The sequence below is a fragment of the Oncorhynchus keta genome, chromosome 14 (genome assembly GCF_023373465.1).
Source record: "Oncorhynchus keta strain PuntledgeMale-10-30-2019 chromosome 14, Oket_V2, whole genome shotgun sequence".
NCBI lineage: Eukaryota > Metazoa > Chordata > Actinopteri > Salmoniformes > Salmonidae > Oncorhynchus > Oncorhynchus keta.
Genome location: NC_068434.1, coordinates 50,871,849 through 50,895,985, shown reverse-complemented (window position 1 = coordinate 50,895,985; position 24,137 = coordinate 50,871,849). Strand labels below are relative to the sequence as shown.

The following is a 24,137-nucleotide window of genomic DNA, read 5'->3' as shown; positions in this document are numbered from 1 at the left end:
GCTACTGACACACACACACAAAATCCATATCATCTGTTTATTTGTACAAAATTAATGAGACCTATGGCACGGTTATGTATTCCTAATAATCCTAAAAACACCATATCATAAAATTATGTTGTGTCTTTCTGAGTTAGTATCTTGCTGTTTCCTTTTATATTTAGCTGCTATAAACAAAAAATGCCTAAATGTGTCTAAAGCAACCTTTGCCTGCTCATAGTTGTCATGTGATGCACACCAGATGATGTCAGTGTCTCCTGACTTAAACCTGCCGTTTTTTGTCTTGGTGCTGGAGATTATGAATTTGGTGTTGAAAAAGGGTGAAGTGCCCCTTTAACAGCCTTCAAATAGAACACGTTCTGCATAATCATTCAGAATGTCTACATATTTAGTGCAGGCGGGACTTCCCTCACATTCAGTTGGCCACATCTCAACTGTAGCCTGGGAATCCAAAGGGTATCGATACCTGAAACATAGGGTTAGGGTCAGACCTGAATCAAAAAAGACGTGGTTATAGTGCAACAGTATATTGTCAGTAGCCAAGTTTTATAATATTTTTGTAATCCAAAATAAAGACCAATGCACACACTCACTTATAACTTCTGCCAACTCGTATCTGCATGCTGTCTGCACCCATGATCAGGTACTGCCCACCAATCTTCATATCCACAGAACTGCAACTGGCCTTTTTGACAAATTCCACCTCTGTGTTGATATTGACATTGTCCAACCCTGTCATTTACACAAAACAGGAATAAAGTTAAACACATATACAGTATATCACAAAAGTGAGTACACCCCTCACATTTTTGTAAATATTTGAGTATATCTTTTCATGTGACAACACCAAAGACAAGACACTTTGCTACAATGTAAAGTAGTGAGTGTACAGCTTGTATAACAGTGTAAATTTGCTGTCCCCTCAAAATAACTCAACGCACAGCCAAATTGGGCCCAATTAGCCATTTTCCCTCCCCGGTGTCATGTGACTCGTTAGTGTTACAAGGTCTCAGGTGTGAATGGGGAGCAGGTGTGTTCAATTTGGTGTCATCGCTCTCACACTCCCTCATACTGACTGGTCACTGGAAGTTCGACATGGCACCTCATGGCAAAGAACTCTGAGGATCTGAAAATAATTGTTGCTCTCCATAAAGATGGCCTGGGCTATAGGAAGATTGCAAAGACCCTGAAACTGAGCTGTAGTACGGTGGCCAAAACCGTACAGCGGTTTAACTGGACAGGTTCCACTCAGAACAGGCCTCGCCATGGTCGACCAAAGAAGTTGAGTGCATGTGCTCAGCGTCATATCCAGAGGTTGTCTTTGGGAAATAGACATATGAGTGCTGCCAGCATTGCTTGGAGGGGTGGGGGGTCAGCCTGTCAGTGCTCAGACCATACGCCGTACACTGCATCAAATTGGTCTGCATGGCTGTCATCCCAGAAGGAAGCTTCTTCTAAAGATGATGCACAAGAAAGCCCGCAAACAGTTTGCTGAAGACAAGCAGACTAAGGACATGGATTACTGGAACCATGTCCTGTGGTCTGATGAGACCAAGATAAACTTATTTGGTTCAGATGGTGTCAAGCGTGTGTGGCGGCAACCAGGTGAGGAGTACAAAGACAAGTGTGTATTGCCTACAGTCAAGCATGGTGGTGGGAGTGTCATGGTCTGGGGCTGCATGAGTGCTGCCGGGACTGGGGAGCTACAGTTCATTGAGGGAACCATGAATGCCAACATGTACTGTGACATACTGAAGCAGAGCATTATCCCCTCCCTTCAGAGACTGGGCCGCAGAGCAGTATTCCAACATGATAACGACCCCAAACACACCTCCAAGACGACCACTGCCTTGCTAAAGAAGCTGAGGGTAAAGGTGATGGACTGGCCAAGCATGTCTCCAGACCTAAACTGTATTGAGCATCTGTGGGGCATCCTCAAACGTAAGGTGGAGGAGTGCAAGGTCTCTAACATCCACCAGCCTCGTGATGTCGTCATGGAGGAGTGGAAGAGGACTCCAGTGGCAACCTGTGAAGCTCTGGTGAACTCCATTCCCAAGACAGTTAAGGCAGTGCTAGAAAATGAGGGTGGCCATACAAGATATTGACACTTTGGGCCCAATTTGGACATTTTCACTTAGGGGTGTACTCACTTTTGTTGCCAGCGGTTTAGACATTAATGGCTGTGTGTTGAATTATTTTGAGGGGACAGCCAATTTACACTGTTATACAAGCTGTACACTCACTACTTTACATTGTAGCAAAGTGTCATTTCTTCAGTGTTGTCACATGAAAAGATATACTCATATTTACAAAAATGTGAGGGGTGTACTCACTTACTGTACATATATATTTCTTACTTCACTTTAAAAAGTTTTTATAGGAGATAGACTTACCCCTTTTGAAGGGATCCTCCACATTTGCCACATAAGTACTAAAATCACCTTCTTCCGCAATGGATTTGATTTTTACCTTGAAAGCTGCGAGAAAAGACGCAAACATATCATATGCAAGTCCTCCTAAACGAAACAAATAGAATAAGCTCATCATACCAAAAAGACTGCCTCTACAAATGTGAAATTTCTTCAATAAATCAATTGGGCATTGGAGACCATTTTTACTGATGAGGTGGTAAAAGTTCTAACAAAGTATCATCTTACCATATTTTATATTGTCACGGCAGGTAGTTTGTCTTCTTTTCTCAGCAGTGATGCTGGGATCCAACTCTGATTTGAAGTTGCAGCATTCCGCTATCATCACAGCAACGGATTGCAGTCACAAATAAAAATAAACAAAGTTATCACCCATAATTTACATTAACTTGAACAAATGACCAACCAGTTTTATCCAAACCCACTAATGTTCCACCCTCCATACATCTTCAATGCTTATAATTTACTCACTAACACCACTGTCCTCTGAGCCCATATGACTTACCTGCCATGCAGTGGCACTGTTCCCCTACACAAAGCCGCAGTAGCTTGGTTTCTATAGGAGGGGAGTAGAGCTTGGAACATTGGCTCTCTGTGGAGCAATAGAGAAGGATTATTTTAAAGTTGCTCAAACTTCCTGTGGTATATTAGTTTCTATGGGTTTTGTTTTCCGCCATACTGTACCTTGATCATTGTACTCGTAGATTTTAAACAAGGAAGCACTGACCATGCCAACTCGAAAGAGTTCTTTTATACGGAATCCCACACAGACGGATTGGTCAAAGGGGACCTGTAGTGTGAAAGGCAATGACAGTGTTAACATTATATGACACACTTGAACTAAAGTATTAGGACAAATTTAAACTACAGTACAGGACTACATTATATGATTTATTTGAATGACCACACCTAAACCAACATGTTCCAATAGCAGAAGAGAAGATAAGTGGAACTTACCGAGTCCAGCTGAAGCACAACCTTGTCTCCTGTGATCTTGTAGTCAGATATCACAGATTCCAGTCCATCCCGAAACTGTGAGGGAGTTGATCACACAACCAAACAGGCCATTTCATTCATGTGGAACAGTGTACAAATACACTTAACAAAAATATGGATTTTACTGAGTTACAGTTCATATAAGGAAATCTCTCAATTGAAATAAATTAATTAGGCCCTAATGTATGGATTTCAGATGACTGGGAATACAGATATGCATCTGTTGGTCAGAGATATCTTTAAAAAAAGGTTGTGGCGTGGATCAGAACCAGTCAGTATCTAGGTGTGACCACCATTTGCCTCATGCAGCGCTACATCTCGTTACATCTCCATAGAGTTGATCAGGCTGTTGATTGTGTTGTTCAACACCTCTTTAATGGCTGTGCAAAGTTGCTCGATTTTGGCGGGAACTGGAACGCGCTGTCGTACACGTAGATCCAGAGCATCCCAAACGTGCTCAATTGGTGACATGTCTGGTGAATATGCAGGCGATGGAAGAACTGGGACATTTTCAGCTTACAGGAATTGTGTACAAATTCTTGCGACATGGGGCCATGCATTATCATGTTGAAACATGAGGGGATGGCGGCGAATGAATAGCACAACAATAAGCCTCGGATCTCGTCACAGTATCTCTGTGAATTCAAATTGCCATCGATAAAATGCAATTGTGTTTGTTGTCCATAGAAAACTGTCAGGTCAAGACCCTGGTGAGGACGACGAGAATGCAGATGAGCTTCCCTGAAAGGATTTCTGACAATTTGTGCAGAAATTATTTGGTTGGCTGGTCTCAGATGATTCCGCAGGTAAAGAAGCCAGATGTGGAGGTCCTAGGCTGGTTGGACGTACGGCCAAATTCTCTAAAACGACAATGATGGTAAAGAAATTAACATTACATTTTCTGGCAACCACTCTGGTGGACAATCCTGCAGTCAGCATGCTAATTGCACGCTCCCTCAAAACTTGAGACATCTGTGACACATTTTAGAGTGGCCTTTTATTGGTGCACCTGTGTAATGATTATGCTGTTTAATCAGCTTCTTGATATGCCACACCTGTCAGGTGAATGGATTATCTTGGCAAAGGAAAAATGCTCACTAACAGGGATGTAAAACAAAGTTGTGCACACAATAGGAGAGAAATATTTTTTTTGTGCATATGGAACATTTCTGGGATCTTTTATTTCAGCTCATGAAACATGGGACCAACACTTGTTCAGTGTAGATTTAGGAGAAAGTGGAAAACATGAATATGTTAATTACCATATTCAGATCTTCTTGGAAGGGTTGCACCCCAGTGGGTAGTTGGATTTCCATGACGGTGTGGCTGGAGTCAGTGAATACCTCGTTTGGAGGGGGATTGTATCTTTAAAACATATGAGACAATTTAAGCACTGTTCTATGAAGTATATTTTACTATACAGAAATGCATTGTCTTTACAGTGGTGGAGATAGCGTTAGGTTTTCTTTGTATTTTAATTACATTAAAACAGATACAAAAAACACCTTATGGAACAGCGGGGACTGTGAAGCAACACAAACATTGACACAGACACACGCATACACATGCACACACATACACACGCGCGCGCGCAATACATACACATGGATTTAGTACTGTAGATATGTGGTAGTGGTGGAGTAGGGGCATGAAAGCACACAGTGTATTGTGAAATCTGTGAATGTATTGTAATGTTTTAAAATTGTATAAACTGCCTTAATTTTGCTGGACCCCAGGAAGAGTAGCTGCTGCCAAAGCAGCAGCTAATGGGGATCCCTGATAAATTCAAATACAAATAAAATGATGGTGATTTACTCAATACATTACTGTGAACTAATATATAGAGTGTGTGACTCTATTTATTTTCATAGCTTATAGTTTATTCTCTGTCAGTCAGCACCTCGACATAAAATCACTTCCTCTGGGTGTGCGCCAGCTCATATTTTTTATTCGATTAATTTTAAAAAACACCAAATATTTTACTCACTTTGCACATGCGACAATTCGAGAAGAATGCAGCATAGTATCTGGTGAAGTAGAAATTAAAGCTACAGTACCAGTCAAATGTTTGGACACACCTACTCATTCCAGTGCTTTTCTTTATTTTTACTATTTTCTACATTGTAGAATAATAATGAAGACATCAAAACTATGAAATAACACATATGGAATCATGTAGTAACAAAAAAAGTGTTCAACAAATCAAACTAGTTGAAATAAAGAAAATCCTTGAATGAGTAGGTGTGTCCAAACTGTTGACTGGTATTGTATATTTGTTTCCATGTTTATTGTGAGAGAAATGGTTGTAGTAAGTTTACAGACATTGATTCACTGTCATACCTTTGGACTTTTTGTTAGGATGATGCACTTCAATGGAAATGTCAAATTTGCAGTTTTTGTTGGTCTCTGTTGTTTTATAATAAACGGTTTTCATCTGTTGTCAGATAAGAATTGAGCATACTGTTTAATGGGCCAATCTAGAGTTGAAACAACAATTGGGTATGACATTTGAACTAAGCTCATGAGGCATAAAATAAATTATTCAAGAATGAATGGGTATATGTAAATCATTACTTAAATGTACAGTGGCAAGATAAAGTATGTGAACCCTTTGGAATTACCTGGATTTCTGCATTAATTGGTCATAACATTTGATCTGATCTTCATCTAAATCACAACAATATACAAACATAGTGGGCTTAAACTAATAACACAAATTATTGTATTTTTCTTGTCTATATTGAATACATTATTTGAACATTCACAGTGTAGGTTGGAAAAAGTATGTGAACCCCTGGGCTAATGACTTCTCCAAAAGCTAATTGGAGTCAGGAGTCAGCTAACCTGGAGTCCAATCAATGAGACAAGATTGGAGATGTTTGTTAGAGCTGCCTTGCCTTATAAAAAACACTCACAAAATTTGAGTTTGCTATTCACAAGAAGCATTTCCTGATGTGAACCATGCCCTGAACCAAAGAGTTCGCAGAAGACCTAATATTAAGAATTGTTGACTTGCATAAAGCTGTAAAGGGTTACAAAAGTATCTCTAAAAGCCTTGATGTTTATCAGTCCAGGGTAAGAGAAATTGTCTATAAATTGAGAAAGTTCAGCACTGTTGCTACTCTCCCTAGGAGTGGCCATCCTGCAAAGATAACTGCAAAAGCACAGCTCAGAATGCTCAATGAGGGTAAGAAGAATCCTAAACTGTCAGCTAAAGACTTACAGAAATCTCTGGAACATGCTAACATCTCTGTTGACGAATCTACGATACGTAAAACACTAAACAAGAATGGTGTTCATGGGAGGACACCACGGAAGAAGCCACTGCTGTCCAAAAACCCCCATTGCTGCTCGTCTGAGGTTTGCAGAAGTGCACCTGGATGTTCCACAGCGCTACTGGCAAAATATTCTGTGGACAGATGAAACTACAGTTGAGTTGTTGGTGTGCTGTGCCTTCCAAACATCAAAACCTCATCCCAACTGTAAAGTATGGTGGAGGGAGCATCATGGTTTGGGGCTGCTTTGCTGCCTCAGGGCCTGGATAGGTTGCTATCATCGACGGAAAACAGAATTCCTAAGTTTATCAAGACATTTGGCAGGAGAATGTTAGGCTATCTGTCCGCCAATTGAAGCTCAACAGAAGTTGGGTGATGCAACAGGACAACGACCCAAAACACAGAAGTAAATCAACAACAGAATGGCTTCAAGAGAAGAAAATACGCCATCTGGAGTGGCCCAGTCAGAGTCCTGACCTCAACCCGATTGAGACGCTGTGGCATGACCTCAAGAGAGCAGTTCACACCAGACATCCCAAGAATATTGCTGAACTGAAACAGTTTAGTAAAGAGGAATGGTCCAAAATTCCTTCTGACCGTTGTGCACGGTTCACATACTTTTCCCACCCTGCACTGTGAATGTTTGCACGGTGTGTTCAATGAAGACATGAAAACGTATCATTTTGTTGTGCGTTATTAGTTTAAGCAGACTTTGTCTATTGTTGTGACCTAGATGAAGATCAGATCAAATTTTATGGCCAATTTATGCAGAAATCCAGGTATTTTCAAAGGGTTCACATACTTTTTCTTGACACTTTATGTTTCAATCACAGAATTGCATCTTTAATGTGAGCATGAAATAAGACTTTAAGATATATTTTGAAATTATACCTTCATTTAACTAGGCAAGTCAGTTAGGAACATATTCTTATTTACAATGACAGCCTAACCTGGACGACGCTGGGCCAATTGTGCGCCGCCCTATGGGACTCCCAATCACAGCCAGATGTGATACAGCCTGGAATCAAGCCAGGGACTGTAGTGATGCCTCTTGCACTGAAATGCAGTGCCTTAAACTTAAACCACTCGGGAGCCCATAATCAACTTCTGTTTAGAAGGACATTGAGTAACGCAACAGAGGATGGATGGAACTTACCTGGACAATGGAGACTCCTGTACCAAAGCCTGTGGACACTCTGACATCTTTATCCTCAGTCACCTGTTAAAATGAGACACAGTATGACTGTATAATCATGAATTAGATGGGAGACAGAAAATAGCGAGGAAACATACAAACACAGCACATGAGAGATATAATATATAGTCTGTACTGCAACTTCAGGGTTCATTTAGCAAAGATCAGTATGAAATGTGCCATAGGGGTAGATGCTGAAGAAACTATATCAGTACATAAATGATTGAGATCATGATCAGGTTATACTGCAAATATCATTGACCCGATACATCATAGTCACAGGAAAACCCAAGGAAAAGATGGTCTCATTGAGAAGAAGTGGTCTTTTTGCAGGCAGTGTGTAAATTTGGGGTCACACAGCGTGTGAGGGTGGAGGTAAGCCCTTACCTCTATTGGTTTGCCCACAGGTTTCTTCTGGGTGAGCACAATTTTCCCCAGTTGTTCCCTCGTCTTTATGTAGGACGCCTCAATCAACAGATCCAGCTTGGTATATTTGACCACTCTGCTGTACTCAGTCAGAGCCTCCAGGGTGAGAATAGTGTCCTGTGTAGAGATGACATACAGTAGTGTGATGAAGAAGGTGTAGGTGGTCCTCTGTAAGTGGTCTTCTGTAGCTCAGCTGGTAGAGCATGACACTTGCAACACCAGAATAGTCAGTTCAATTCCTGGGACTTACGTTAAAATATATGCATGACTGTAAGTCGCTTTGGATAAAAGCGTCTGCTAAATGGCATATATTATGTAAGGGATAATCAACAAGGGGCTATGTGTTATGGAAATGATTGAACAAAGTGGAAGGTATGTGCCATGACTAGTGGTGGGACGTCCATTCCTCAACTCCCATTTCTGTGTGTCAAGCCTCTATTCCGCTAGGGATCGAGTCCCTAAGAGTCAGTATTTTGCAATGGAGGAAACTAGCTAGTTGCCATAGGCTACTTCCGAGAACGCCAACTCTCGCAACTTTTACAGCATAGAAAGAAGCAGCTAGCCAGGGAGGGAGAGAGGGGAGGGGCACAGCCAGGCATGCCGGCCACCAGGCCGTCAGTCAGAACCGTGCATCCAAAACAAATCAAATTTTATTTGTAACATGCGCAGAATACAACTGGTGTAGAAACTTACAGTGAAATGCTTACTTACAAGCTCTTAACCAACAATGCTTTAAGAAGTTAAGAAGAAAAATGTGTTAAGTAAAAAATAGATAAGTAGAAAAATACAAAAATAAACGTAACAAATAATTAAACAGCAGCAGTAAAATAACAATGGCGAGGCTATATACAGGGTGTACCGGTACAGAGTCAATGTGCGGGGGGATCGGTTAGTTGCGGTAATTGAGGAAATATGTACTTGTAGGTAGAGTTATTAAAATGACTATGCATATATAAATCAGAGAGTAACAGCAGTGTAGAAATGGGGGGGGCAATGCAAATAGTCTAGGTAGCCATTTGATTAGATGTTCAGGACACTTATGGCTTGGGGGTAGATGCTGTTTTAGAAGCCTCTTTGACCTAGACTTGGTGCTCTGGTACCGCTTGCCAAGCGGTAGCAGAGAAAACAGTGTATGACTAGGGTGGCTGGAGTCTGACAATTTTGTAGGGCTTTCCTCTGACACCACCTGGTATAGAGCTCCTGGATGGCAGAAAGCTTGGCCCCAGTGATGTACTGGGCCATACGCTCTGTAGTGTCTTACGGTCGGAGGCCGAGCAGATGCCATACCAGGCAGTGATGCAACCAGGATGCTCTCGATGGTGCAGCTGTAGAACCTTTTGAGGATCTGAGGACCCATGACAAATCTTTTCAGTCTTCTGAGGGGGAGTAGGTTTTGTCGTGCCCTCTTCACAACTGTCTTGGTGTGCGTGGACCATGTTAGTTTGTTGGTGATGTGGACGCAAAGGAACCTGAAGCTCTCAACCTGCTCCAATACAGCTCCGTCAATGAGAATGGGGGCGTGCTCGGTCCTCTTTTTCCTGTCGCCCATAATCATCATCTTTGTCTTGACCACGTTGAGGGAGAGGTTGTTATCCTTGCACTACACGGTCAGGTCTCTGACCTCCTCCCTATAGGCTGTCTCATCATTGTCTGTGATCAGGTCTATCACTGTTGTGTCATCGGCAAACTTAATGATGGTGTTGGAGTCGTGCTTGGCCATGCAGTCATGAACAGGGAATACAGGAGGGGACTGAGCACGCACCCCTGAGGGGCCACCGTGTTGAGGATCAGCGTGGCGGATGTGTTGTTACCTACCCTTACCACCTGGGGGCGGCCCATCAGGAAGTCCAGGATCCAGTTGCAGAGGGAGATGTTTAGTCCCAGGGTCCTTAGCTTAGTGATGAGCTTTGAGGGCACTATGGTGTTGAACGCTGAGCTGTAGTCATGAATAGCATTCTCACATAGGTGTTTCTTTTGTCCACGTGGGAAAGGGCAGTGTGGAGTGCAATCGAGATTGCATCATCTGTGGATCTGTTGGGGCTTATGCAAATTGGAGTGGATCTTGGGTTTCTGGGATAATGGTGTTGATCTGAGCCATGACCAGCCTTTCAAAGCACTTCAGGGCTACAGACGTGAGTGCTACGGGTCGGAAGTCATTTAGGCAGGTTGCCTTAGTGTTCTTGGGCACAGGCACTATGGTTGTCTGCTTAAAACATGTTGGTATTACAGACTCGAACAGGGAGAGGTTGACCTGTTTAAAGGTCTAACTCACATCGGCTGCGGAGAGCGTGGTCACATAGTTATCTGGGACAGCTGATGCTCTCATGCATGTTTCAGTGTTACTTGTCTCAAAGCGAGCATAGAAGTTATTTAGCTCGTCTGGTAGGCACGTGTCACTGCGCAGCTCTCGGCTGTGCTTCCATTTGCAGTCTGTAATAGTTTGCAAGCCCTGTCACATCTGACGATCATCGGAGCCAGTGTAGTATGATTCGATCTAAGTCATGTATTGAGGCTTCGCCTGTTTGATGGTTCGTCGGAGGGCATAGCAGGATTTCTTATAAGCTTCAGTGTTAAAGTCCCACTCCTTGAAAGCAGCTCTATGGTAGCCTAGTGGTTAGAGCGTTGGGCCAGTAACCGAAAGGTTGCTGAATCAAATCCCTGAGCTGACATGGTAAAAATCTGTTGTTCTGCCCCTGAGCAAGGCAGTTAATTAAGGCAGTCCCCACACCTCTCTGATCCAGAGGGGTTGGGTTGAATGCGGCAAGACACATTTCAGTTGTGTGACTGACTAGGTATCCACCCTTTAGCTCAATGTGGATGTTGCCTGTTATCCATGGCTTCTGGTTGGGGTATGTACGTACAGTCACTGTGCGTACAACGTCATCGATGCACTTATTGATGAAGCCAGTGACTGATGTGGTGTACTCCTCAATGCCATCGGAAGAACCCCTGAACATATTCCAGTCTGTGCTAACAAAACAGTCATGTAGTTTAGTTTATCCGTAATCAAACTATGTATATGTTTAATCATATACTTCCAACTTGTGCTAAATTAAAATATTATACTGAGTTAAATCCACCAGACTCAGGCGCTAAACTTCAACATGTCTTTACTCCATCACTGTCCGTGTAACAAGTCCCACATTCCTTTACTGATGTGGTGACGTCATATATCAGTACGTCACATCAATACATGACATCCCTCCTTTACTTGGATATGAACTTCAACGTCAACCTGACATACACAACAACACTAGTTCTTTACCTATATAGAAACCTTTGTTTTTACCAATAAACAACTGAAATATGTTCAGTGTCTTATTATTTCTGTTCTCCTAATGGACTTTCCTTTTTAAGCTTTACTTCTAAGCAAAACAAAATAGTACTATTATTATTCTTTCTTAATGTAACAAAACATTCTGCACCTTTTTCACAACATAACACATATTCAAAGTCTTCGCATTAGTCCTTTGTACTTGTCATTTTTCAGTTTATTCTGGTTTTCTTTACCCCTTGCAGTACAGGATAATTAGTTTATGACAAAGTCTGTTAACTTCTGTGAAAGTTTAATTTGTCTGTGAGACTTGACTGGCTTGGGTGTCCGTGGTCTTTGGGGTGATCCCTCACAAATAGTCTGGTTGGACTCTATGTAATGTCTCAGAGTAGGACTCTGTTCCACAGTCTCTTTCAGTTGTATTATATCTCCTTTGGTTGTGGATCTGGCTCCTCAATTGTATACCTCTTTACGAATGTTGTATTCCTTGAAAACCTGGTCCTGGTTGGAGATTGAACAACCACATTGTTTCCCTCTTCATTGATCACAGTGTGTGATATCTTTTGAAGGTTGTTGTGAACTTGTGTGTTTTGTCCTGTTTTAGGAGAACCTGGTCTCAGATGTCCACGTCAGAGTGTTTGGCTCTGCGACGGTTGTCTGCATAGATCTTGGATTTCCCTTTCTGCTGAGCATCATATTCCTGTGTCTCCAGGTCACTGTGGTGTCGCTATATCCGGAAGCTTCCACCTCATTTTCCTTTAGAAAATGAGCTCAGCTGGGCTCCTGCCCATGGTATAGTGATCAATGGACCTGTACACTGTGACATACTTGCATAGCTCCTGCTTCCAATCCAGCCCCTCAGCTTGTGCAATGCGAATCCGTTTCATGAAGGAGGCATTTTTCCACTCCACTTCACCATTTACCTGTGCCCATTTTGGCATCGTTTTTTCATGCTGTATCCTATTTTCCTGGCAGAAGTTCTGGAACTGGGATAACATGTACTGTGGGCCAAAATCAGATCAGATTGTTAATGGTAGACCATGATGACTGAAAATAGTCTCCAGACTATCAATCACCTTTTCTGCGGTAGCAGATTGCTTGATATAATTTTCATAATATCTGCTGTAATACAACTACAAGTATTGAGTGTCCTGTTGGTAGTGAACCCTATAGGTCAGTGGTGACGTCCTGCCTCTGGCAGCTCCTGGCAGACTGACGGCTCTGGCAGCTCCTGGCTGACTGGCGGCTCTGGCAGCTCCTGGCTGACTGATGGCTCTGGCAGCTCCTAGCTGACTGACAGCTCAGGACACACTGGCGGCTCTGGCAGCTCAGGACAGACTGGCGGCTCTGGCAGCTCAGGACAGACTGACGGCTCTGGCAGCTCAGGACAGATGGGAGACTCTGGCAGCGCCGGAGAGGAGGAAGGCTCTGACAGCACTGGACAGGCGGGAGCACCTGTAGGGAGAAAACGGAGAGACAGCCTGGTACGGGGGGCTGCCACCGAAGGGCTGGTACGTGGAGGTGGCACTGGACAGACCGGACCGTGAAGGCACACTGGAGCTCTTGAGCACCGAGCCTGCCCAACCTTACCTGGTTGAATGCTCCCCGTAGCCAGGCCAGTGCGGCGAGGTGGAATAGCCCGCACTGGGCTGTGCTGGCGAACCGGGGATACCATGCGTAAGGCTGGTGCCATGTACACCGGGCCGAGGAGACGAACTGGAGACCAGATGCGTAGAGCGGGCTTCATGGCACCTGGCTCGATGCCCACTCTAGCCCGGCTGATACGAGGAGCTGGAATGTACCGCACCGGGCTATGCACACACACCGGAGACACCGTGCGCTCCACCGTATAACACGGTGCCTGCCCGGTCCCTCTCTCTCTCCGGTAAGCACGGGAAGTTGGCGCAGGTCTCCTACCTGCCTTCGCCACACTCCATGTGTGCCCCCTCCAATACATTTTTGGGGCTGCCTCTCGGGCTTCCAGCCGCGCCGCCGTGCTGCCTCCTCATACCACCGCCTCTCGGCTTTCGCTGCCTTCAGCTCAGCCTTGGGGCGGCGATATTCTCCAGCCTGTGCCCCTGGTCCCTTGCCGTCCAGAATCTCTTCCCAAGTCTAGGAGTCCTGCGATCGCTGCTTCTGCTGCTGCTGCCCGCTACCACGCTGCTTGGTCCTTTTGTGGTGGGTGTTTCTGTAACGATCGTATTTGGGAGAAAGAGACGAGGACCAAAGCGCAGCGTGGTAGGTGTTCATAATTTTAATTAAAGGAAGCACTGAACACTGAATCAATACAAAAATAACAAAATTAACGAACAAAACAAAACAGTCCTGTCTGGTGACATACACGCGTAACACAAAGACAGAACAAACGAACTAAGGTCAGAACGTGACACTCGGAAACTCTGTTTTTACATGTGGCACGAAGTATGCATTTAACGCAGCCACAGCCCTGACTTAGTCTGTTGGTTCTCCAGTGTCTGCGAGTGTGAAGAAAATGTCCTGCACAGCTGTCCCAGCATGATCTAGAAGCAAAGCTCTCCTCCATTGTTTTGTAACAGCATCAACTTCACTGGATAGTATTAATCCTTTACCATCCGCGAACAGCTCAAATGTCATCAACCACCTGGTCCAGCATAGACCTAGCGTAGCAGGCTCACTGTAAGCAGTCAAACTTTGGCACATTGTTTTCCATCTTGATTACGCTAACTCACTTTTCAGATTTAACTATAGTTTTCAAACGCTGTCATCTTCGCCATTGTTTAATCCTATACTTACAACTTGTGCTATGTTAATAAGATTTTATACTGAATTAAATCAACCAAACTCAGAGGTAAACTTCAACATGTCTTTACTCCATCATTGTCCGTGTAACAAGCCCCACATTCCTCTACTGATGCGGTGACGTCATCAGTATGTCACATCAATACACGACAGTATAGGCTTTCGCAATGCTGTATCTCTCCATTTCTACGGAACCCAGAGGAGAAACTTCTTAAAGTGCACTCAAAAAAAAGGACACTTTTGCAACAGATCAAATAAGCAGCAAATCAGTGAAGGGGGGAGATTGCATTTCAACTTAAACAAATTTTTTTATAAAATCGGTAAGCAGGTTCTCCAACCCTGTTCCTGGAGAGTTACCTTCATGTAGGTTTTCGCTCCAAGTCCAGTTGTAAATAACCTGATTAATTTTATCAACCAGCTAGATTTGTCAGCCAAGCACGAGGTTATCCGAGTAACCTTATACACATGACTTTCAAATATCTTCGTGCCTAGAGTAAAACCTCCAGGCTTCCGTCATAGGAGTCAATTAAATTAGGAAAAAATTTGAATTACGGGGGGAGTTTGGAAAAACTAATCCTGTGTGAATCGTCCTCTGGAATAGTGCACATTCTTGGATAATAATTACATAACTAATGTCTCCAGTAATACCTGTCCACGGCAAAGAATAAGCTTATCAGCGTAGAGTGATATTTCTGCGCACAGCAGAAATATCACTGAAACGTTCTAGTTCCTACACATCACCTTCAAACAAAATAGGCCTTTTAAGCTAAATTGATGCGGAAATGGGCAGCATCATGCTCATGTCAGTTCTCTAGAACAGGGTTTCCCAAACTCGGGCCTGGGTCCCCCAATGGATGCACATTTAGTTTTTTCCCCTAGCACTACTCAAATAACCATCAAGCTTGCTAGGTCCTAGCTTGCTATTATGAAAATCAAAGTCAACAATGCCAACAGTGGTGTACTGCCATGTTTATAGGTGAGAGAACAAAAAATATATATATATGTTTTCTCTATCAAAGTTAGTAACGAAAGAATATCCAACACACTATTAAAGTTTATTGTGAAATAGACACAAATTACTTGTTTGATTTTTTTTGTGTGTATTACATGATTTTCTTTCTTCATAACGCATTTGTGTACATTACACGAATTCCAATTTGATGTGGCTAACATTAGCTAGGCTAGCAAGGAGGCTAACTAGGCTAGGGGTTAAGGTTAGGTAACATGCTTGCTAAAAAGTAATAAGTAGTTGAAAAGTTGCTAATTAGCTAAAATGCTAAAGTTGTCCGTGATAAGATTCAAACACGCAACCTTTGGGTTGTTTGACGTTTGCATTATATGCCAACCCATCCTCCCCGAACAGCCTCCCTCCTATCGTTTCTGTCTTAAGTAACCTACTGTCTTTATCTATGATTGAAAGGCACTGTACACAAAATCGTGTACTAGACATGAACAAAATCAACTTTTTCGTGTGCCTGTCACAAATTTCCAATAAGTAATTTGTATCTTTTTCACAATAATCTGTGATACTGGGTTGTGAATATCATTATAGAATAGGCCTATGCATAAAATGTATCTTCCAATTGCAACGTTTCCCTACACCCACACATATTGTCTCAATATACCATCAAACATCAAGTTACGAATACCTCATTTCAAAATAAGCCTTCATCACTGTCAATCGTGAATGATAATTCTTCACGTTTTACCTGTGAAATGTCCAAACTGCATGCCTGCCAATCAAATGATCTCAATCAGCTTCATGGGAATATGCATTTAGATCTTCTTGAATTACTGGTTTGTGAACAAATTAAGCATGTGGAGTTAACAAACTATTAGCCTTTCTTGTAGGCCTATTTTGTTTAAATTAAAGCTTAAATCCTGCCTAGTGGCGCACCATGTTGAGTTTTGGCCACATTGGTGTAACATATTATAGGGTACTATGCTACAGTATATGCTATTATATTCCGTTTTGTTAGGCTATGTAAAATACTAATTATTCTTTAGGTTACGTGATCATACGAGACATTGATTTAGCTTTGATCTAACTTCAGGCCTACTAAACGAGCATCATTGTAAGAAGTGATACTCTTCTATTTGAAATAATAATCATAATAAGTGGGACTACTATGCTTAGACAACAGATCTTGATGAGGGTTATTTTAAGCGATTTGAGCGGCCTTTGAATCATGGTGCTGAAAGGACAGAACCATAACGAAGTGGTCACATATCGTTCTGGGTTCCACTGCGCAAGAGTGGTTCTACTGTGCAAGAGGGGGTCCGTGGAGTTTTATGAACATCAAGGCAGACACGCAGTGAATTTGGATGCTAGATATCGTTGGTGTGATGATAAGGTTCATGCGGTGGATCAGTTTGTCAGTATACTCAATAGAGGTGGTGCGTTTCTGTCAGCTAAGCACTCGGACAGTAGGGCGAGTTCAAGTGTGTCGTACATGAGCCCCAAGTCCATAACAAACTGTTTTGAGTACAGCTGTTTTAGCAACCCCTGATAGAGTTTAACTGCACCTGCTTCCTGACTCCCTGCGTCAACGTTACAAGGTGGCTGTTCTTGTTAAGTCGGATTTGACCCGCTCAAAGTGGTCAAGCCCCCAATCGACGGGCCTCTGCACACTCACCTACAGTAATTCAACATTTGTGCCGCTGCCAGAGAGAGAAGACAGAGGAAAAAACTATTTACAGTGCCTTCAGAATGTATTCGCACACCTTGACTAATTCCAAATGTTGTTGTGTTACAGCCTGAATTTAAAATGGATAACATTTAGATTGTATTGTACCTGGCCTACACAAAATACCTCAATATGTCAAAGTGAAATTATGTTTTTTTAAATTATCGCACTACCATCGGATCTATTGGCCAATGTGCAATCACTGGAAAGCAAACTTGATGATCTACGGTTGAGACTATCTTACCAACGGGACATTAAAAACAAATATCTTATGTTTCACCGAGACACAGATAATATAGAGCTTGCTGGGTTTTCCGTGCATTGGCAGGACAGAGCAGCTACGTCTGGTAAGACGAGGGGCAGGGGTGTGTTTCTATTTGTCAATAACTGCTGGTGTGCAATGTCTAATATTAAAGAATTCTCAAGGTAGAGTTGATAAGCTGTAGACCAAACTATCTACCTAGAGAGTTCTCATTTATATTATTCGTAGCCGTCTATTTACCACTACAAACCAATGCTAGCACTAAGACCGCACTCTAGCTGTATAAGGCCATAAGCAAACAAGAAAATGCTCATCCAGGCACTCCATTGCCCGGGGACGTCAATGCAGGCAAACTTAAATCCTTTTTACCTAATTTCTACCAGCATGTCACATGTGCAGCCAGAGGGAAACAACTCTAGACCACCTTTACTCCACACACAGAGATGCATACAAAGCTTTCCCACGCCCTCCATTTGGCAAATCTGACCATAATTCTATCCTCCTGATTCCTGATTACAAGCCAAAACTAAAGCAGGTAGTACCAGTGACTCACTCAATGCGGAAGTGGTCAGATGACGTGGATGCAACGCTACAGGACCGTTTTGCTAGCACAGACTGGAATATGTTCCGTGATTCATCCAATGGCATTGAGAAGTATACCACCTCAGTCACCGGCTTCATCAATAAGTGCATCGACAACGTCGTCCCCACAGTGACTGTACGTACATATCCCAACCAGAAGCCATGGATTACAGGCAACATCCACACCGATCTAAAGGCTAGAGCTGGCGCTTTCCAGGAGCGGGACACTAATCCGGACGTTTATAAGAAATCCCACTATGACCTCAGACGAACCATCAAACAGTCAACACGTCAATACAGGACTATGATTGAATCCTACTAATCCTACTCTGACGCTCATCAGATGTGGCAGGGCTTGAAAAATATTACGGACAACAAAGGTAAACCCAGCCGCAAGCTGCCCAGTGATGCAAGCCTACCAGACGAGCTTAATGCCTTTTATGTTTGTTTTCGAGGCAAGCAACACTGAAGCATGAATAAGAGCACCAGCTGTTCTGGATGATTGTGTGATCACGCTCTCCGTAGCTGATGTGAGCAAGACCTTTACACAGGTCAACATTCACAAGGCCCGACGGATTACCAAGGAGTGTACTCAAAGCATACGCGGACCAACTGGCAAGTGTCTTCACTGACATTTTCAACCTCTCCCTGAGTCTGTAATACCTTCATGTTTCAAGCAGACCACCATAGTCCCTGTGCCCAAGAATGAGAAGGTAACCTGCCTAAATGACTACCACCCGTAGCACTCACATCTGTAGCCATGAACAGCTTTGAAAGTATAGTCATGGCTCAGATCAACACCATCATTCTGGAAACCCTAAACCCACTCCAATTCGCATACCGCCCCAACAGATCCATAGATGACGCAATCTCAATCACACTCCACACTGCCCTTTCCCACCTGGATAAAAGGAACACCTATGAGAGAATGATATTCATTGACTACATCTTAGCGTTCAACACCATAGTGCCCACAAATCTCATCACTAAGCTAAGGACCCTGGGACTAAACATCTCCCTCTGCAACTGGATCCTGGACTTCCTGACGGGCTGCCTCCAAGTTGTAAGGGTAGGCAACAACCTATCTGCCACGCTGGTCCTTAGTCCCCTCCTGTACTCCCTTGTTCACCCATGACTGGGTGAACACCAACTTAATGATGGTGTTGGAGCCAGGCATGACTCCAACACCATCATTAAGTTTTCTGACGACACAACAGTAGGCCTGATCATCGACAATGATGAGACCGCCTATAGGGAGTAGGTCAGAGACCTGGCAGTGAGATGCCAGGACAACAACCTCCCCCTCAATGTGAGCAAGACAAGGGAGATGATTGTGGACTACAGGAAAAGGAGGGAGAAACAGGCCCCCATTTACATTGACAGGGTTGGAGTGGAGCGGGTCGAGACTTTCAAGGTCCTTGATGTCCACATCACCAACAAACTATCATGGTCCAAACACACCAAGACACCCCCTCAGGAGACTGAAAGGATTTGGCATGGTTCCCCAGATTCTCAAAAAGTTCTACAGTTGTACTATCGAGAAAATCCTGACCGGTTGCATCACTGCCTGGTATGGCAATTGCTCGGTATCTGACCGAGGCTGACTATGAAGATAGGTTCAATTTAGGTTCTGAATGAAAGTAAGTATTTTTTGGATGTTGAAATCAATTTTTTTTCTACCCCCTTTTTCTCCCCAATTTCGTAATTGGTAGTCAGTCTTGTCCCATCGCTGTTATTCCCGTACGGACTCGGGAGAGGGGAAAGTCGAGAGCATCGTCCTCCAAAACACAACCCTGCTTCTTGACACACTGTTCGCTTAACCCGGAAGCCAGCCGCACCAATGTGAAACACCGTACAACTGGCGACCGAAGTCTGAGTGCATGCACCGGCCCACCACAAGGAGTCACTAAAGCAAGATGGGACAAGGTCATCCCCAGTCAAACAAACTCTCCCCTAACCTGGAAGATAATGGGCCAATTGTGCACCACCTCATGGGTCTTCCGGTCGCGGCCGGCTACAACACAGCCTGGGATCGAACCCGGTCGGTCCTGACAACTCAAGCACTGTGATGTAGTGCCTTAGACCGCTGCACCACTCGGGAGGCCCTTGGTTCTGAATGACGTGAAAATATGTAACTAATAGACGTCTATGTTTGGGCCAAATCAAGGCTAGTCCAGACCAGACAAAATCTGATTGGTTAAGATTTGGTCCGGACCAGACCAAAAAACAACATCTGTGGATGTGGAAATCAAGGCTGGTCCGGACTGCACCAAAAAAAAACATCCAAAAGGCGTCAGTGTTGGTCCTTGCTTACTGAGGTGTAGCCTACAGCAGGGATGGGCAACTCCAGTCCTCAGGGGCTGGAGAGGTCTCATACGTTTTCCCCATCCCTAGTCAATACACCTGATGAAAGTAATTGCATTCTAAACTGAAGATCATGATTGGTTAATTATTGGTGTCAGATGTGTTAATTTGGTCTGGGTCACAAGTGTGACACCGATCAGGCCCCAGAGGACTGGAGTTGCACATCCCTGGCCTACAGTGTCGCCTGAAATTACATTTTAGGAATGCCCATCTATGTGGTAGACCTACCGTTTGTAAAACACCAAACAAAAGACGCCCGGTCAAGACAGGACTAAAGAAAGATATCCAAAAGACGTCAGCGTTCGTCCGTGCTTACTGGGGTGTAGCCTACCATGTCTGCCCGAAATGGAATTTTATGAATGCCCATCCATGTGGTAGTCCCACCGTTTGTAAAACAGGTTGTTGCATTGGCTTTATTAGTCCTGATTCCTATGACTAAATCTATTTGACTATTTAAGGTCTGATATCAGCTACCCAACTTTATCAGGCGGAGTTATCCTTGGCCGATTTGCAATGTGTTTACACTGCGGGAAATACAGAAGTTTTTCATTTTCGCTATGATCAGCTCGTGAAAAATTTAAGAATATAAACTTGAAACCACTGATCATCACAATTTAGAGAAAGGGATGAAACTCCTGGACAGCACCTGATTAACATTCAATATTGTCCATTTTACTTTGACCTGTCCTGTTTTTAAGATATGTTGTTTGTTAACATGTCAGTGCATTTTTTTTGATTGGGCCAGATTAGGCTATTTGATCGAAAAAACGTTTCCATTTCATTGCACATTTTATTTCCAGCCTGTAGGCTACAGAAAAGGCTGCATACTCTTTCTACCATCTGCTACATGATTTATGTTAGATCATTTCTTAGACGGAATGTTGGTGGAGCGCCGCAGCGATACGTCTTTTCCTCAATCTGCCACCATACACGGCCGCCTAATCCACAGGAGAAGCTCAGCCATTAACACCATAGTACCCTGCAAGCTCATTATTAAGCTCTGGGCCCTGGGTCTGAACCCCGCCCTGTGTGACTTGGTCCTGGACTTCCTGACGTGCCGCCCCCAGGTGGTGAAGGCAGGAAACAACACCTACACTACGATTATCCTCAACACAGGGGCCCCACAAGGGTGCATGCTCAGCCCCCTCCTGTACTCTAGGTTCATGCTCAGCCCCCTCCTGTACTCGAGGCCACGCACGCCTCCAACTCAATCATCAAGTTTGCAGACGACACAACAGTGGTAGGCCTGGAGGTGATGGCCCTGATGGAGTGGTGCCAAGAAAATAACCTGTCCTTCAATGTCAACAAAACAATGGAGTTGATCGTGGACTTCAGGAGAAGGCAGAGGGAGCATGGCCCCATCCACATCAACGTGGAGAAGGTGAAAAGCTTAAACACCTTCTAATTGTCAACAGTGAAGAGGCGACTCCGGGATGCTGGCCTTCTAGGTAAAGTTCCTCTGTCCAGTGTCTGTGTTCTTTTGTCCATCTTTTTATTTTTATTTGGCAGTCTGAGATATGGCTTTTTCTTTGCAACTCATTCTAGAAAGCCAGCATCCCGGAGTCGCCTCTTCACTATTGAAGTTGAGACTGGTGTTTTGCAGGTACTATTTAATGAAGCTGCCAGTTGAGGACTTGTGAGGCGTCTGCTTCACAAACTAGACACTCTAATGTACGTGTCCTCTTGCTCAGTTGTGCACTGGGGCTTCCCACTCCTCCTCCTATTCTGGTTAGGGCCAGTTTGCATTGTTCTGTGAAGGGAGTAGTACACAGCATTGTACGGGATCGTCAGTTTCTTGGCAATTTCTCGCATGGAATAGCCTTCATTTCTCAGAACAAGAATAGACTTATGGGGCCCCCTGGGTGGCGCAGTGGTCTAAGGCACTGCATCACAGTGCTAGCTGTGCCACCAGAGGCACTGGGTTCAAGCCCAGGTTTGATATCCTTGCCTCATCGCGCACTAGTGGTGGACCGGGTCGCTAGGTGTACGGTGTTTCCTCCAACACATTGGTGTGGTTGGCTTCCGGGTTGGGTGTGCATTTATGTCAAGAAGCAGTGTGGCTAGGTTGGGTTGTGTTTCGGAGGATGCATGGCTCTCAACCTTCACCTCTCCTGAGTCCGTACGGGAGTTGCAGCAATGAGACAAGACTGTAACTACTACCAATTGGGGAGAAAAAAGGGGTAAAAAAAAATATTTAAAAAATAATAGACTGATGAGTTTCAGAAGAAAGTTCTTTGTTTCTAGCCATTTTGAGCCTGTAATCGAACCCACAAATGCTGATGCTCCAGATACTCAACTGGTCTAAAGACGGCCAGCTTCTTTAATCAGAACAACCGTTTTCAGCTGTGCTAACATAATTGCAAAAGTATTTTCTTCAATTAGCCTTTTAAAATTATAAACTTGGATTAGCTAACACAAAGTGCCATTAGAACACAGGAGTGATGGTTGCTGATAATGGGCCTCTGTACGCCTATGTAGATATTCCATAAAACTTCTGCCGTTTCCAGCTACAATAGTCATTTACAACATTAACAATGTCTACACTCTATTTCTGATCAAGTTGATGTTATTTTTTCTTTCAAAAACAAGGACATTTCTAAGTGACTCCAAACTTTTGAACGGTAATGTATGTGACCAATCAAATTGGATTTGATTTGATTTCACTAATGAGCAGGCCGGCCCTGCTTGTAATTGCTAAGGACTGGAGAGTTATTCAGGATAAAAAGTCAAAAGAATGGAGCAATGCGCAGAGAAAAGCCTGGTTCAGTCTGCTTTCCACCAGACAATGAGAGATTAATTCACGTTTCAGCAGGACAATAACCCTAAAACACAAGGCCAAATCTACACTGGAGAAGACACACAAGAAGACGGTGAAATTTCCTGCGTGGCCGAGTTACAATTTTGACTTAAAATCTGCTTGAAAATCTATGGCAAGACTTGAAAATTGGACAGAGCTTGAAGAATTTTGAAAAGAATAAGGTGCAACTACTGTACAATTCATGTGTGCAAAGCTCTTAAGAGACTTACCCAGAAAGACTCACAGCTGTAATTGCAAAGGTGATTCTAAAATGTACTGACTCAGGAGTGTGAATACTTATGTCAATTAAATATTTCTGTATTTAATTGAATACATTCGAAAAAAAAATCAAAAAATATGATTTCACTTTTTCATTATGGGGTATTTTGTGTAGATGATGAGAATTCAGAAATTTGAATTCAGGCTGTAACACAATAAAATGTGAAATAAGTCAAGGGGTATTAATACTTTCTGAAGGCATTGGACCTACCTATAGGCTGCTATTGTCACGCCCTGGTCGAAGTATATTGTGTTTGTCTTTATTTATTTGGTCAGGCCGGGGTGTGACATGGGTTTATTGTGGTGTGTTTTGTCTTGGGGTTTTGTTAGGTATTGGGTGTGTGGCTTAGTGGGGGTATCTAGCAAAGTATATGGCTGTCTGGAGTGGTTCTCAATTAGAGGCAGGTGTTTATCGTTGTCTCTGATTGGGAACCATATTTAGGCAGCCATATTCTTTGAGTGTTTTGTGGGTGATTGTTCCTGTCTTTGAACCAGATAGGGCTGTTTCGGTTTTGTAGTTTCTTCATGTATAGTTTTTTCCTTCAGTAAAATATCATGAATCATCATCACGCTGCATTTTGGTCCGATCCTTGCTACACCTCTTCGTCAGAGGAGGAGATAGTAGAAAACCGTTACAGCTATAGCCTACATATTTATTTAGATTGTCATTCTATCATTTTCATGGAATTCTTATTTAGAATTTATCAGAATACATTTTCTATAAATATTTTTACCAACCCCGTGCTACGGCAGCACTACGTCCCTGTAATGCCAATAAAGTTTTCAATTCAAC

The 24,137-nt window shown here is 43.3% G+C and overlaps 2 protein-coding genes across 3 annotated transcripts in view; one reads left to right on the top strand and one right to left on the bottom strand.

The window, feature by feature from the left end:
• cntrl (centriolin) overlaps window positions 1-24,137 on the top strand; it is a 226,409-nt gene that overhangs the window by 144,120 nt on the left and 58,152 nt on the right. The gene's annotated exons all lie outside the window — the stretch shown is intronic.
• The window catches only part of c5 (complement component 5), a 57,595-nt gene continuing 33,481 nt past the window's right edge, over window positions 24-24,137 (bottom strand). The window contains exons 29-40 of one of the 2 annotated variants that reach the window (XM_035786369.1): window positions 8,283-8,438; window positions 7,857-7,919; window positions 5,766-5,859; window positions 5,413-5,452; window positions 4,688-4,790; window positions 3,387-3,461; window positions 3,114-3,219; window positions 2,935-3,021; window positions 2,658-2,747; window positions 2,394-2,477; window positions 594-732; window positions 24-466 (exon numbers count right to left, since the gene is read on the bottom strand). In XM_035786369.1, the coding sequence (XP_035642262.1) occupies window positions 334-466; window positions 594-732; window positions 2,394-2,477; window positions 2,658-2,747; window positions 2,935-3,021; window positions 3,114-3,219; window positions 3,387-3,461; window positions 4,688-4,790; window positions 5,413-5,452; window positions 5,766-5,859; window positions 7,857-7,919; window positions 8,283-8,438 (1,170 nt within the window). In that variant the 3' untranslated portion in view covers window positions 24-333. Of the gene's footprint in view, window positions 467-593; window positions 733-2,393; window positions 2,478-2,657; window positions 2,748-2,934; window positions 3,022-3,113; window positions 3,220-3,386; window positions 3,462-4,687; window positions 4,791-5,412; window positions 5,453-5,765; window positions 5,860-7,856; window positions 7,920-8,282; window positions 8,439-24,137 lie in introns of those variants that run through there. The other variant, XR_008064297.1, reaches the window with a different exon arrangement.